This window comes from Rhincodon typus, chromosome 2 (assembly GCF_021869965.1).
Source record: "Rhincodon typus isolate 14 chromosome 2, sRhiTyp1.1, whole genome shotgun sequence".
NCBI lineage: Eukaryota > Metazoa > Chordata > Chondrichthyes > Orectolobiformes > Rhincodontidae > Rhincodon > Rhincodon typus.
In genome coordinates this window covers 116927874-116941784 of record NC_063333.1, presented here as the reverse complement: position 1 = coordinate 116941784, position 13911 = coordinate 116927874, and the positions used below count along the sequence as shown (strand labels likewise).

Genomic DNA, 13911 nt, shown 5'->3' with positions numbered 1-13911 from the left:
TTTTTTGTCTGGGAAAGGCGTGCTGAGGGAATTCTGATCCTGCAGCAGTGAGCCAGCTGCAGAAATGTGCCAATGAAGTGTACCAGGCCAAACAGCCCCAATCTGATGGGTTTTTGACGCTACCCAGTAATGAGATGACATCAGTCAGTACATCAAAGCTTCAGCACGTACAGATAATCTTGCAAAAGACGCTCAGGATTTCAAGTACCCTCTCAGAATTATGTCTGTCTAAAGTGTTGGTGGATTTTCAGGAAAACAGAACTGGATGATAGAAGAGGTACTTGGTGGATTTCGTTTGATATTTAAACCTTTGAGTTTAGTGGTTGTATTTTAAGTGGGGGCTTATATTTGATCACTTTGCAAACTGAAGTGATAATTTTACCATACTTTTAAAGAAGGAAGAAAAATTAGAGAAACTTTTAGCTGCATAATATACTTATGCTTGTATAATAGGAATGGAAAACGGCAGTAAAAATTTGGATTGGCTTGGAACCGAGAAAGCAGAAAATTTAATTTGCACTTTTCTTTCTATGATTTTCTGGGTGCTGGAAGTTTTTCATACTCTCCCCCTCACTCAATTAAAATTTCTCTTCCTTGCTTTCATTCCCTCTAGACATGACTATTCCAATGAATTCCTGGCCGATCTCCCACAGCCTACTCTCCATAACCTTGGGGTCATTCACAATTCTGCTGCCCATGTTTTAACTCACAGCAAGCCTCATTCCCCATCAGTCCCATATTTGCTAGCTTCTCATCAAGCAACACATTGATTTTAAAATTCTCAATCTTGTTTTCAAATCCCTTTGTGGTCTTACTCTTCCCTATCTCTGTCATCTCCTCCGGTCCCACAACCATCTGAGCTATCTGCTGTCGTTTAAGCTTGGCCAATTTTAATTTATTCACAGAATGAGGATGTTGCTGGCTGGGTCATCATCGATTGCCCATGCACTGAAGGAAAAGGGATATCTTACCAAGTCAGGATGGTATGTGACTTGGAGGGGACCTTGCAGATGGTGGCATTATCATATATCCTTGTGGTAGAGGACATGGGTTTGGAATGTACTGTTGAAAGAGTATTAGTGAGTCACTGCAAATTGTACACCCTGCTACCACTGTGCATCAGTGATGAAGGGAGTAAATGGTGAAGGTGGTGGATGCGGTGCCAAAGAAGCGAGCTGCTTTATCCTGGATAGTGTTGAGCCTCTTAAGTGTTGTTAGAGCTGCACACATCCAGACAAGTGGAGAGTATTCTATTCTCACTCCTGACTTGGGCCTTGCAGATGGTGGACAGGATCTGGGGAGACAGGAAGTGAGTTACTCTCTGCAGTATTCCCAGCCTCTGACTTGCCCTTGTAGCTACAGGATTTAAACGGCTAATCCAGTTCAGCTTCTGATCAATGGTAGCCTCCAGCATGTTGATAATGGGGGATTCCTGAAATGACAATGCCACTGAACAACAACTGCTTCACCATTAGTGGCTGTGCCTAAGTCCTAAACTCTGAAATATCCTCCCTACACTTCTCTGCGTTGCTACTTCACTTTCCTCCTTTAAGACACTTCTTAAAACCTACCTCTTTCACCAAGCATGTGGTCATCTGGTCAAATATCTCCTCTTACAGCCCAGTGTCATACCTGGTTTGATAATGTTTCTGTGTAGTGTCTTGGAATATTTTGTCAAAGGCACTGTCTTAATAAAGATTATTGTTGTTGTTTTCCCCTTCTCCCGGGTTACAACATAATGTGTATGGAACCTTTCCTGGCATCTTTGCTGCAGTCATTATTAAGTAGCCATTGGGTGAGGGAGGGGCTGTGGAAGCAAGTGGAAGGCATGTTCTTTAACTTCCTCCTTGATTCTTGCTCCCTTCTGGGACAAGTGCTTCACCTCCTTCAGGTGACCTACATTAACTTTGAAATATCTACCAGGATTGTCAGTGTTGTCTTCCTGAACAGTGCAACAGAATAGTGGCTCAGTGCAGTAAACATGAAAAGAAAGACCTGCATTTATATAGCACCTTTCATAAGCTCAAAGCATTCCAAAGTGCCTTTGAACCAATGAAGTAAATTTGGAGTTTTTGGGGTCACTGTTGGTATGAAGGGTAAGAAGGCAGCAGATTTGTACCTATTTCCATGACCAACAATATCATAATGAGTTTGTCATACTTTCTTTCTTCGATTTTCCCCCATCTTCCAAATCTACTGATTACATCTACTGGAATATAATTTCCAACAATAAACTTAGCATTGACCTTTCCATTTGTTGCTCAGGGCCTTGAGGAAAAAAAGAAATGAAGTCACCTTCTCTCACCTTGACTGAGATGAACCAACTTGTGGGGATAGAGTAGTTTAATACGTGTCGAATAATCCAGACTGCGTGAGATCAAATCCCATCGTAACTGCTTGACAAGTTACATTCACCTTAAAGGAAAAATCTAGCAACACAAAGCTGGTATCAGCAAAAGTACCATGAAGTTGTCAGATTTGTGTAAAAACCTGTTTCTTTGTCCTTTAGGAAAGAAAACTTGCTGTTCTCCCCTAACCTGGACTCTATCCAACTCTAGTTCCATGCATGTTAGGGTTGACTGTTCACTGGTCTGGTGCTGCAAGAGTTCAGTAAGAATGTACCCCACCACTCTCTTGGGGTGCTAAGTACAACCTTACCTATAAAATTCACAACCCCAGTAGTACGTTTTTAAAAGCTATTGCAATGCACACAATAAAAGTGAACATGGGGCCAGACTGTCTGGACTATCCACTGGTCTAAAGCCACTAGGGGAGCTAAGACATCAGGTTTTGATGCAATTTGTTAAAAGAAACACGAGCTGAACATAACAAATACAGGAACATTTCTGCAGAAATGTCCGTGTCTTTCTAGTGCATTTTGTGGGGATATGTGAAATAAACTAACCATCAATCTAGTTAGTGGCTGCTGATTGACACCCCATTCACTATAAATGAGGTTTCTGATCACTACAGGTAGAGCTCATATTCACTCACAATACAGCAGACTTTCATTCCCTCTGTGGCTCATATTTACAATGCATAGGATTGATATACCACAGGTAGATGCCACATTTACTATAAATAGATCTCTTACACACTATTAATAGAGCTTGCATTTACTATTGTTCGATCTGTCATGCTATAGATAGCCCTCTCAGAGTCTGCAACTAGCACAGACAAATATTAGAGATAGGATTCTCAGTCTCTGTAGATAGGGCTGAAACATACTAAAGATGGGTCTACAAATCAAATCAGTTTTGAAGAGCTTAAAGTCACAGGTGACCTTGAAGATATGGAGTATTGTATTGAAGACTGTTTTAGTATATTTAAATTCCACTGTTCACATATGTGTTTTGTGTTCTATTATTCTGAATTGGATCAAAATTGGGAAACTGTTAATTGTTGCATTAAAAGTAACTAAGGTAACAAACTTCATGTGAATGTTTTCGGAAACACTCGTTAAAATACGAATGTATACTTATGGAATAAAGCAATAGCAAATGCATAACCATCTGCAAGCAATCAGCAAGAAATGTAAGTCCATTAAAGCCTTTAATAAGTGTAAGAAAATGGGACTAAAATTATAGTCTTTACAAATATAAAGAGTCAGAAGACTGATCAGAATGGATATAGTGATCTCAAATAAAGAGATGTTGCCATCCTATCATTTTATTCACTTCATTGATTATACAATTGCAGGATGGATTTGAGGTGTTCTTTTGTTGGTGAAGTGCTCAGTGGAGGTTGTAGGAGTTGTCACTTATGTCAGCCTGTTTTTAATTGAGTAACTCAAACTAAACATTGTGTACACAAAAACAGAAGCAGATGCCAGAGCGGCAGTTGATTGAGTTCGTTCAATACCAGCAGCTGCTTTATGAAGAAACAGTTTCACAAAGAGCTTGGGACTAGTGGCCAGACAGCATTCCCTTTAACATACAGCTGATAGGAAACTGATAAAAGTACTTTAAAGTACAGAGCAACCTAAAGCTCCCTGTTGTTCCTCCCTGCAGGCCACACTCCTTTCCTCTTCAGTCGTTTTTAGATCTCTGTCTAAGATGCCTGAAGTGTGAAGGACAGTGGTTTAATTTGATTAAAGCTTTCAGTTGCTGTGCATTCCTGTTTTCCCAGAGCGGGCATTGCCACATGCACTCAGGCATCATGACTGAAGGCTCTCGATACTGCACAACTTCTCTAGGCCTGTCTGGGTTTCTTCTGTAACCTAATTCTTGAGATAAGAATCTCACTTTGAGAATGCAGAGCCCGTAAATGGCTTGTTTTGAGTTCAGCCTCTGCTGTTTGTGGTGCCGCTGTTCTTTTAAATCATTGTTAAGAGATTGAAAAAGTGAGTTTACGTGTGAGCTGGCACTGCACACTGGTCGCCTGTTCGACAGTCTGACACCAGTTTTGTGTTTGACAGCGCTATGTTAAGACTGGCCTTTACAATCTGCAGTGCTGTGACTGCTACTTCCACCTGTTAACATGCTGGTCTACCGCAGCACTTGTAAAAACTGGGGTAAAATGCCAGATTCGCTGAGGTACAGACATATTCTTCATCCCGACGTGTATGCTCATTTTTCAAATCAAGCCTCTCTCCCAGAACGCTTTGCCTGCATCAGAATGAAGCTGTTCCTCAGTCAGCACTGACCTCCACAAACAGACTTCAGTTTGCCCTACTCCTGCTTTTAACTTGCCATTCATTCGGTTTCCTTTCTTTTGTAAACAAACCTCCTTCCTAGACCTTGAGCTGGTAATAAATGCTAAACTTACAACAAAGCATGAAACCCATGTTTGTTTAGCTACAGCAAAAGGTGTGATCAGTTGCTGAAATAGCCAAGAACTGAACCTTACAGCCAGGAGATGACATATGGCGTTCCTACTGACATCAGGATAACCCATAAAGGCTTGGTTCAGTTGCCCTTAATACAGAGCAGGCAAGAAGCTCAGGGAAGCAAAATATCTGATTGAGCCCACAGATCAAGGGAAAAAGCAAAGAGTCTGTCATATCAATATAATGAAGCAACACCACTGCTGAAAAGGTGACAAGCAAATAACGGTGTGTCCCATTGCCACTGACCTGGAGGATGAGGGTGGCAGAGGGGAGCAGAGGGGAGGAGAGGGGATGAATTAGACAGACACATGGCCGAGACCTGTATTGAATCCCTACTGTGCGGCTAAAAAATATAAAATTGCTGGCAAATGTAGACTCTTCGTCACCTGGCTTGATGCAGAACAGTGAGCAGACATAACGAGGCTGCTCACTGCATTTAAAGGCTTTTGCAAAGGCAAGCCAGTTGGTACCATTCTGGCTCTACATGATGTGCATGTGGAAGAGGTGGCTCCCACAAAGCAACATTCCTGTGAGAAAAGCTGCACCAGGATCAGCTGGAGATTAATCCAATGCTGCAGCACCAACCGTTGGACTGTAGCAGCAGTATTTGGAGTTCTGAGGAAGGGTCATCGGACCTGAAACGTTAACTCTGTTTTCTCCTCCACAGATGCTGCCAGACCTGCTGAGCTTTTCCAGCAACTTTGTTTTTGTAAGCAAATTCTCTGTCAGACTCAAGTTACCTAGAACATCTCACCAAGACTGAAGTCCCAAAATGGGGGAGCCACAGGCCTTATGGCAATCAAGCAGCTGACTGGTACTGCAGAGCTTTCAACGAGAAGACAGGCCTGGGACAAGAAGTCCCAGCCACCAAGAACTGCTGCCTAATCAGAGGCTGTAGCTTCTTCTAATACAATATTCCTGGACTGCCAGGATGGATAACTACCTATAGAAAAAAATGTTGTTAGGAGGGTTTCATGGGACAATAGTTACTTGGGGAGGGAAAGGCAGAACATGGCTATCGGGGGGTTCTTGATTAGACACAGATTAGTGCAGAATAAGGACCAAACCCACTACCTCAAGCCTGGCTGCACTGGTTTACCCAGTTGGACAAGATGAGAATGTATATGCCTATCTGGAATGGAAAGAATTGCAGCCCAAGCAGGGTTAGACCCTTGAGTAGTCACTAAAGGACCTCAGTTGGGAACAGGGCAAGGCAGCAAATTCTGAAATTATTTTCATACCCTCATAATTCAATCACACATGACCAAAATATACAAGTTAAACTTTTGAGCATGCAACCATTCAGCATTAAACATAGTGTTTGCATTAGATTTGTCACAACCAACGTAATTCAATTTAAATCACCATTATCAAATTATTGCTAGATAAGGAAACATTTCAAGATTAAATTTTTCATGATTTAAATATATGCTTCACATTTTCATGCAAATCTAATTTCTACGGTATTGTGGGATTTTTCTTGGCTGCTGAGACTACCCCTGCGATCAGCATCAGCATGTCAGGTTGATAAGTGCTTGAGAATGTCAATGTTTCTATCCCAACTTCAAAGTCATATTCAGTATACCCGACATACTCCTTGATCCGCATCTCTTAAATCTTTGCCAGTCTCCTTTTATTGTCAATTTGTCCACTTGCATTGCTTAATTTCTAACACTTTCAGACTCGTTTACATTAAAGGTGCTATCTAATTATAAATTCCTATTCTCAATGGAATTATTAATAGTCATACATAAAATGTATAAAGATATTTGTACATGTTCCAGACCTTTCAAAACAAAATCATAATAAATCATAGTAATCAGTGAAGTGGTTCATTGGCCAAGAACTTAAAGCAAGTACCATATATTTACTTACTTAAAATTTGTAAAATTTTTACATGCTAGTGTAAGAGGCATTAACAACTGCCCAATATTTCTATGTGCATCATATTTATGCACTAATTTAAATTAGGATGCTGCATAATTTAACTGGTATTGTGTGTTAGGTTTGACAAAATAAATACGTACTTTTCCCCATGATCTCAGCCCTGCAATTTCTGAAGAGTAAACACTCCAGCGTAACAACTGGAAGCTGTTAGTGTTCAGTACACAACACTCATTGTTCTTCCTCCTACAATAATGTTCTCCTTCAAGAGCTTGGTGAAGTCACCAAGCTCATGTCATTTTTTTTACTCATTAATGGGATGAGGGTGTCACTGGCTAGGCAGCATTATGCTTTGACTAGTCTGAATTTTGCCATTATTCTTTGTCGCAGAAAACAGTTTGTATATGATGCACGTGGTGCTGGATTCATATTTGTGGTTCTTCTCCATAGGTTTTTAAACCAAAAAGTAAACCTTTGCGAATTCACAGAGAACAAAAGGCCAAGACAACAGGGTCTGCCTGACTGCAACACTATCAACTTAATTTTTGGATTACAGCCTCATAACTGGGAGTCAAGGCTACCGAAATAGGACTTGATGCAATATGAAAACAACTTTAAAAGAAAGCTGGAAACAAAACCCAAAATATATAGTTGAGTTTATTATTAGTAGTTTCATGGCAGAAACTCTACTACTGTCTGATTAATCAGTTCTTAGTGAACACACTCCCTGAACTAATGATGTGGGTGTTTCAAACACACTGGTATAGACAGTAATAACAAAGTGTGGAGCTGGAGGAATACAGCAGGCTAGGCAGCATCAGAGGAACAGGAAAGCTGATGTTTCGCGTTTTGAAGATTGAGTTGATATTGTGACATGTCCAAGTTGATCAACTGGCAAAATGTTTTAAAGAAATGCTCACTACCATTGGGAAGTCTAATCTCAAATTTAAAAATTCAAGGTAGAATCTAATTTGAAACCAATATACCAAATCTGTTTTTCTAACAATACATTTAAACGTCATTTGTATCTTGATGTAGAATCATTTGCAAACACGTTATTGTGCCATCAGTTATCATTTAATGTGGGCATTTTCCACTGCAATATAATCCTCCTTAGCCTTCACTGGAGTGCTATTCATGAAATTAATCCTTCAATAACCATAAGTTACCAAGAAGGAAAAATACTCCTAAGCAAACGGAGTAAGCTTTAATAATAAATACAAGACACGTTAAGTTGAGATAACAGCCCAAATTGAGCTCCTTTTTCCTCAAAACAAGTTCAGGCCACTCATTCTTTCAAAACAACATAGCTTGCATCCGTATAGTACCTTTCATGTAAAATAGTTTTCTAAGCTACTTCTGAGGTGCATGAGAGAAAAATAAAGTCAAAGAAGGAAATCCAATAATGACCAACTAAAGAGAAGGAAATAGAGTTGAGGAGACATAGATTTTGAAGTGGTAGCGTGGGGATTCTTACAGCATCACACAAAGGCAACTGGAAGTATAATCATTAAAGGTGGTGTGAATCTTTAACACTGAGCCATATCCAAAGGATTTCCACAAAGATGTGATTACAGACAAAAAATAGAGGAGCGATTAAATGAAGTTCAAGTGGTGGGTTTTAGGGATAATCATAAAGGAAGAGAGAGAAGGGAATAAAAGATGAAATTTAAGGAGAGAATTCTAGATGATCAGACCTTCAAGTCCGAAGGATTACCTTCTATTCGAGACTAAAGTTCAAGAAACGCAGTATGAAAGGATTGCGGGAAAGGGCAAGATCATGGGAAGATTTAAATACAAGATAAGAATTTGAAATGTATGGTACTGAGTTCTGGGTCAAAAAGTACAGGGTGATGTGTGAGCAGGACTTGATGTGGGATAGGGTAAGAGTTTGAATGAGCTAAAAGGTTTGTAAAGAATGTAAACCAGGAGTTAAAATTGGAATAACAAGGCATAGAGCTGGATGAACACAGCAGGCCAAGCAGCAGGAAAGCTGACGTTTCGAGTCTAGACCCTTCCATTTCTGCAGAAGGGTCTAGACCCGAAACGTCAGCTTTTCTGCTCCGCTGATGCTGCTTGGCCTGCTGTGTTCAGCCAGCTCTACACCTTATCTCAGATTCTCCAGCATCAGCAGTTCCTACTGTCCCAGTTAAAAAAGGGAAGCTTTGTTTGCCCTCAATACCAACAATTCAAAGTCCTTAATTGGTTGTAAACTGTATTCACCTACTACATAATAATCTACATGTTTGGTACCCATCACTAAACTCAATATCCACTCCACTGACCAATACTTAGCATGAAAATGGACCCTTCGGTCCAACTCGTCCACGCTGACCAGATATCCTAAACTGATCTAGTCCCATTTGCCAGCATTTGGCCCATATCCCTCTAAACCCTTCCTATTCACAGACTCATCCAGATGTCTTTTAAATGTTGTAATTGTACCAGCCTCTACCACCTCCTCCAGCAGCTCATTTCATACATGCGCCACCGTCTGAAAAAGTTGCCAGTTTAGTCCCTTTTAAATCTTCTCCCTCTGACCTTAAACCTATGCCGTTTAGTTTTGGACTCCCCCCACCCTGGGGAAAGGACCGTGGCTATTCACCCTATCCATGCCTCTCATTTCATAAACCTCTAAAGTCACCCCTCAGCCTCTGATGCTTCAGGGAAAAAAAGCTCCAGTCTATTCAGTCTATCCACATAGCTCAAACCCTCCAATCCCGGCAACATGCTTCTAAACCTTTTCTGAAACCTCTCAAGTTTCACAACATCTTTCCTATAGCAGGTAGACCAGAATTGAATGCAATATTCCAAAAGTGGCCTCACTGATATCTACAATATGCTGTAGTACATACCACGCACTGCAGCAACTCACCAAATTTATCTCAACAATTGCACTTGGACCCAGGACTGGGAAGTCTTTTAAGAGATGCCTGCAGCTGGCATCTTGTTGTAAGGTGGAATCTTGCTAGATGTTCATCTTAAAAAGCTGTCATAAATCCCTCTTCTAGTACTAGTCTAAGGCTTACTCAAAGTGGTGAAGGATAACCACATGAAAAATTCAAGAGAAGAGGTACATTCTTTTATTATATAGTCATAAGATAGAAAGTTACAGTAAAGACTAAGACTAAACAGCATTACTTATCTTGCAATGTAATTATCTCCTACAAGATAGTTTACACAACATGATTAGACTCTAGTCTAACTGCAAACTGAAGCAGACTGACTGGCTTTCACTTAAATGTCAGTGAGTTGAGCCATATAAAATGTTCCTCAGTTAACCTTTTCAGACCAAATGCCTTATATCATAAGACAAGAGCAGCAACTTCATGGGAACATCACATTTTGCAAGCTCTTGTCCAAATATCACAATATCCTGACTTGAACATGTATTGCCATTCAGTAACAATTCCTGGGTCAAATTCCTGCAGTTCTGTGCCCATCATCATTATGGAAACAATATCCCTGCAAGGATTTCAACAGGTCAATAACATACTTTCCTTTTCAAGGCAACCAGGAATGGACAATAAATGTAGCGTTGCCAGTTTCATCTACATTCCAAGAATGAGAAAAATAGGACTTTAAACCACAGAAAGCTCTCTTGGATTGTAACAGTTACATTCTCTTAATGGAGAGATTCAGGTACACACTTATGAGAAGCAATAAATCTTAAAGATCAGTTTGAATGAAAACTCCATTTTCTGTGGATACAGAAAACACATTGCAGAAAAGGAATCTGAATGAAATTGCAGTATTTTATACAAAAACAAGAAATACCTTGAAATAGAATAGTCTTTGGCAAATAAATGAGATTATAACTTAATCAAATTGACACATGATCGATGCAACCAAGTTACTGCAATTTACAATATTTAGGAGTAAAAACAAGAATTCAGGGCATATACTCAAAAGGAATATTGAAGCATATGAAGGGGTACAAACATACAGGGAAGATGGATAAACCATTGAAAGTATAAATGCAAATAGGTCAAGTTACAAAAAAATAAAGCCCTCAGCACTTTAGCCTTTATAAATAAGGCAGAGACTACAGATACGATAAGTGTACACAAAGCGACAGTTAAGCCATAGTTAGATGAGTGCATGCCATTTTGGTAGCCCAGGTACAGCACAAATTCAGTGAGATGCTATCAAGATTTCGAATCCACTATTCTGCAGAGACTAGAGATGATTTTGAATTTGGCTTTATGGACAACTGTTGCGCCATGAAATATATCCCATCAAATTGATGAGGCACACAAAATTGTATTTTCTAAATGAAAACAGAATAAACATTTGAAATAGTGGAAGATATCAACCTTTGAGAAAGAAAGCAGGGTTTAATTTTATGTTGCTCTCTCAAATATTTATACACACAACGGGCCAAATGGCCTTCATGGTGTTTACTTTGACATCGCAATAGTGATGTCAACAAATCAGCAGCATCCTCTGCATTTCTCTTGATATTCATTTCCATTGATATTCATTTCCATTGCAGTCAGATCCTTAACACAACCTTCCCTTTATTCCAATGGAATGAACAAGTAAATAAAATTATCATACCTTTAGGTGACAGAGAGGTTTTAGACATGTTTAAATGCTTCAATCCCTTTGGAATTTTGGCAAATTGGCTGCTCAGAGAAGACATACCTGCAAAACAAGAGGTATTCATCATTACAATGAAACAAATACATAATAATATGTAATTTCGGAACTAGTAAACATCTGATTAGTAGAATTTCTCAACTCAAGTAAAATTTTATTCCAGGCAAGTTTTCTCCACTCCCCCAGGAAATAATGATAGATAGAAACTAGCAAAGGTGGCTAATTCCTCCTAAGGCATTTTATATTGATACATCACAATTAAAAACACAATTTAAAAGTATCTCCATTAGACCCAGATAATATCCACAGGAATTTAGGACTTACAAAGAGTAGGACTTTTGACCCTTTGAGCCTACTCCACATTCAGTAGTTCTAAAGACTCAAAACATTAACTCTGTTTTTCTCTCCACAGATACTACCAGAACAGCTGAGTTTCACCACTATTCTCCACTTTTATTCATGATGATTGTTGAACTGGTTGTGCTCTCAGTTCCGCTTTCTTGTCTGCACTCCACAACCTTTGATTTCCTTAGATCAAAATCTAACAAACTGAGCCTTGAGAAATTTGAAGATTCTCTACCTTCTGGGCAAGAGAATTCCACATATTTACAACCCTTGAGATAAATTACTTGCACGTCAAATCTGCCTTAAAAAGGAGACATTCCACACAAATGGAAACATCCTCCAGGGAACCACAAATCCAATCTCCTCAGGATCTTATCTGTTTCAGTAAGGTCACCTTTCACACTTTGAAACACCAACAGTATATATCAGACGACTCTTTCACCTCCAGAACTGCTTCAAAAGCAATTATATATTTTTTTCAAATAAGGAAATCAAAACACACAGTACTCCCAACGTAGTCTCACCAACACCCTGCAGAACTATATGACAACCTCTATAATTTGATAGATCAACCAAAGAAAACATCAGTTTAATGCTTTTGTTGCAACGTATCACAATGGTATTTCCCATGAATTAATTATTGGATAAAAATTCTTCCCACTACAGCATAGTTTTTTTAGAAACTTAGTGAAGGCAAAAGCATTTATCGAAAGGTCTTGCAGTTGTAGAAACAAAAAGGGGGCAAAAGTGGGTTTCAGCGGTCATGCAAGACAGGCAATAGTGAATTGGAAGCCCAATCTACATCCTTCTAATTGGAAAATAGAAACGGATGGAGTAAAATATATTTATTTATTCACCATTGACTGTTTGGCAGAATGGACAAAGTCAAATGTTACTTCCTAACCAAATTACTTGCTATATACTGTATAGAGAAGAACTTAACCAAAATGACAATACACTACTGCCGAACCAATAGAAATGAGTCACCTTACTGGAACATTATAAAAATGCACAATTAACAGAGCTGAGTTTTAATCTTTTCTTATATTATCATAAGCAGAAATACAAAAATAGTGCTCAAGAGTCAAAGAAGAGTATTATAGCCATTCAAGTCCAAACATATTTGGATTATCTATTAACACCAGAATAAAAAAGGCATTAAACATTACAATGGGATGACCTGCCTCTTAACATTTCAGAAAGGAGGAAATATATAGCAGGAGTAAAAGTCACAACAACACAAATTATACAATTCAGACACCATAAGCACATCATGAGCAGCAAGGATAAAATGAATGCGTGTACGCAACAGCGCTAAAAATGTGTAAATTGAACCTGGACAAATGACAAAGCAAATAAGACAGCCCTAAAACAGTAGAGGGCAGCAATACAAGAGCAAACTACAGCAAGCAATTGTGGGGAAAAATATAGTGAGTGTGAAATCCATAAAGCAAACTGGACGAGGATGCAAAAGTAAAAATTTTACAGGCAAGTTTGCAGTGCACTAATCACAATAAAATCACATGGTAAACAGTGATTTCATCTACCTTGGAAGCACGTTTAATTTTAAAAAAAAACAAAACAAAAAAAAAAAAAAAAAAACTTATAAATGGAAAGTTGCCCAGTTTTGTCTATAGCTGGTTGAAGACTGAATATTTGACATAAAAGATGGCAACAACGTTGGCAGAGAAACTTCAGAAACTCACTCTGTGGAACTGGCAGGAGCTTGGAATTACATTAAAACTTTTCATATCGTAAATCTCTTAATCAGCATTTCCTACTCAATGATAAATGTTGACATCAAACCACGTCTAAATAGGAGAACTGGAGCAACATTTATCAACAGTGTGCACTCAATACAAGATTATTAGTATACAACTAAATGTGTGTACTGTAGCAAATTGGTAGTGCCCTTGTCAAGGTCAAAGTTACAGGATCAAGTCTTTTCCATATACTTGAACACACAATTGCCTGAGATAACAAGGTGTAGAGCTGGATGAACACAGCAGACCAAGCAGCATCAGAGGAGCAGGAAAGCTGACGTTTCGGGCCTAGACCCTTCTTCAGAAAACACAATTGCCCTTATTCTCCAGTGGAGGGTTCAAAGTGAGGCACTGTTGGCAAGCTGCCATTTCTCAAACAATTTAAACTGAGACCAATGTGTCAACTAGGTTAAAGGAAAGATCCCTTGGCACTATTTAAAGAAAAGCAGGTGGATTCTCCTGGTGTCCTGACCAACATTTATTCCTCAA

At 39.1% G+C, this 13911-nt stretch overlaps 1 protein-coding gene across 1 annotated transcript in view; it reads right to left on the bottom strand.

Annotated features, from left to right (window-relative positions):
• LOC109934313 (F-actin-uncapping protein LRRC16A-like) overlaps positions 1 to 13911 on the bottom strand; it is a 403104-nt gene that overhangs the window by 201826 nt on the left and 187367 nt on the right. The window contains exon 12 of the mRNA XM_048608843.1: positions 11273 to 11359. Within this exon, the coding sequence (XP_048464800.1) occupies positions 11273 to 11359 (87 nt within the window). The remainder of the gene's footprint in view (positions 1 to 11272; positions 11360 to 13911) is intronic.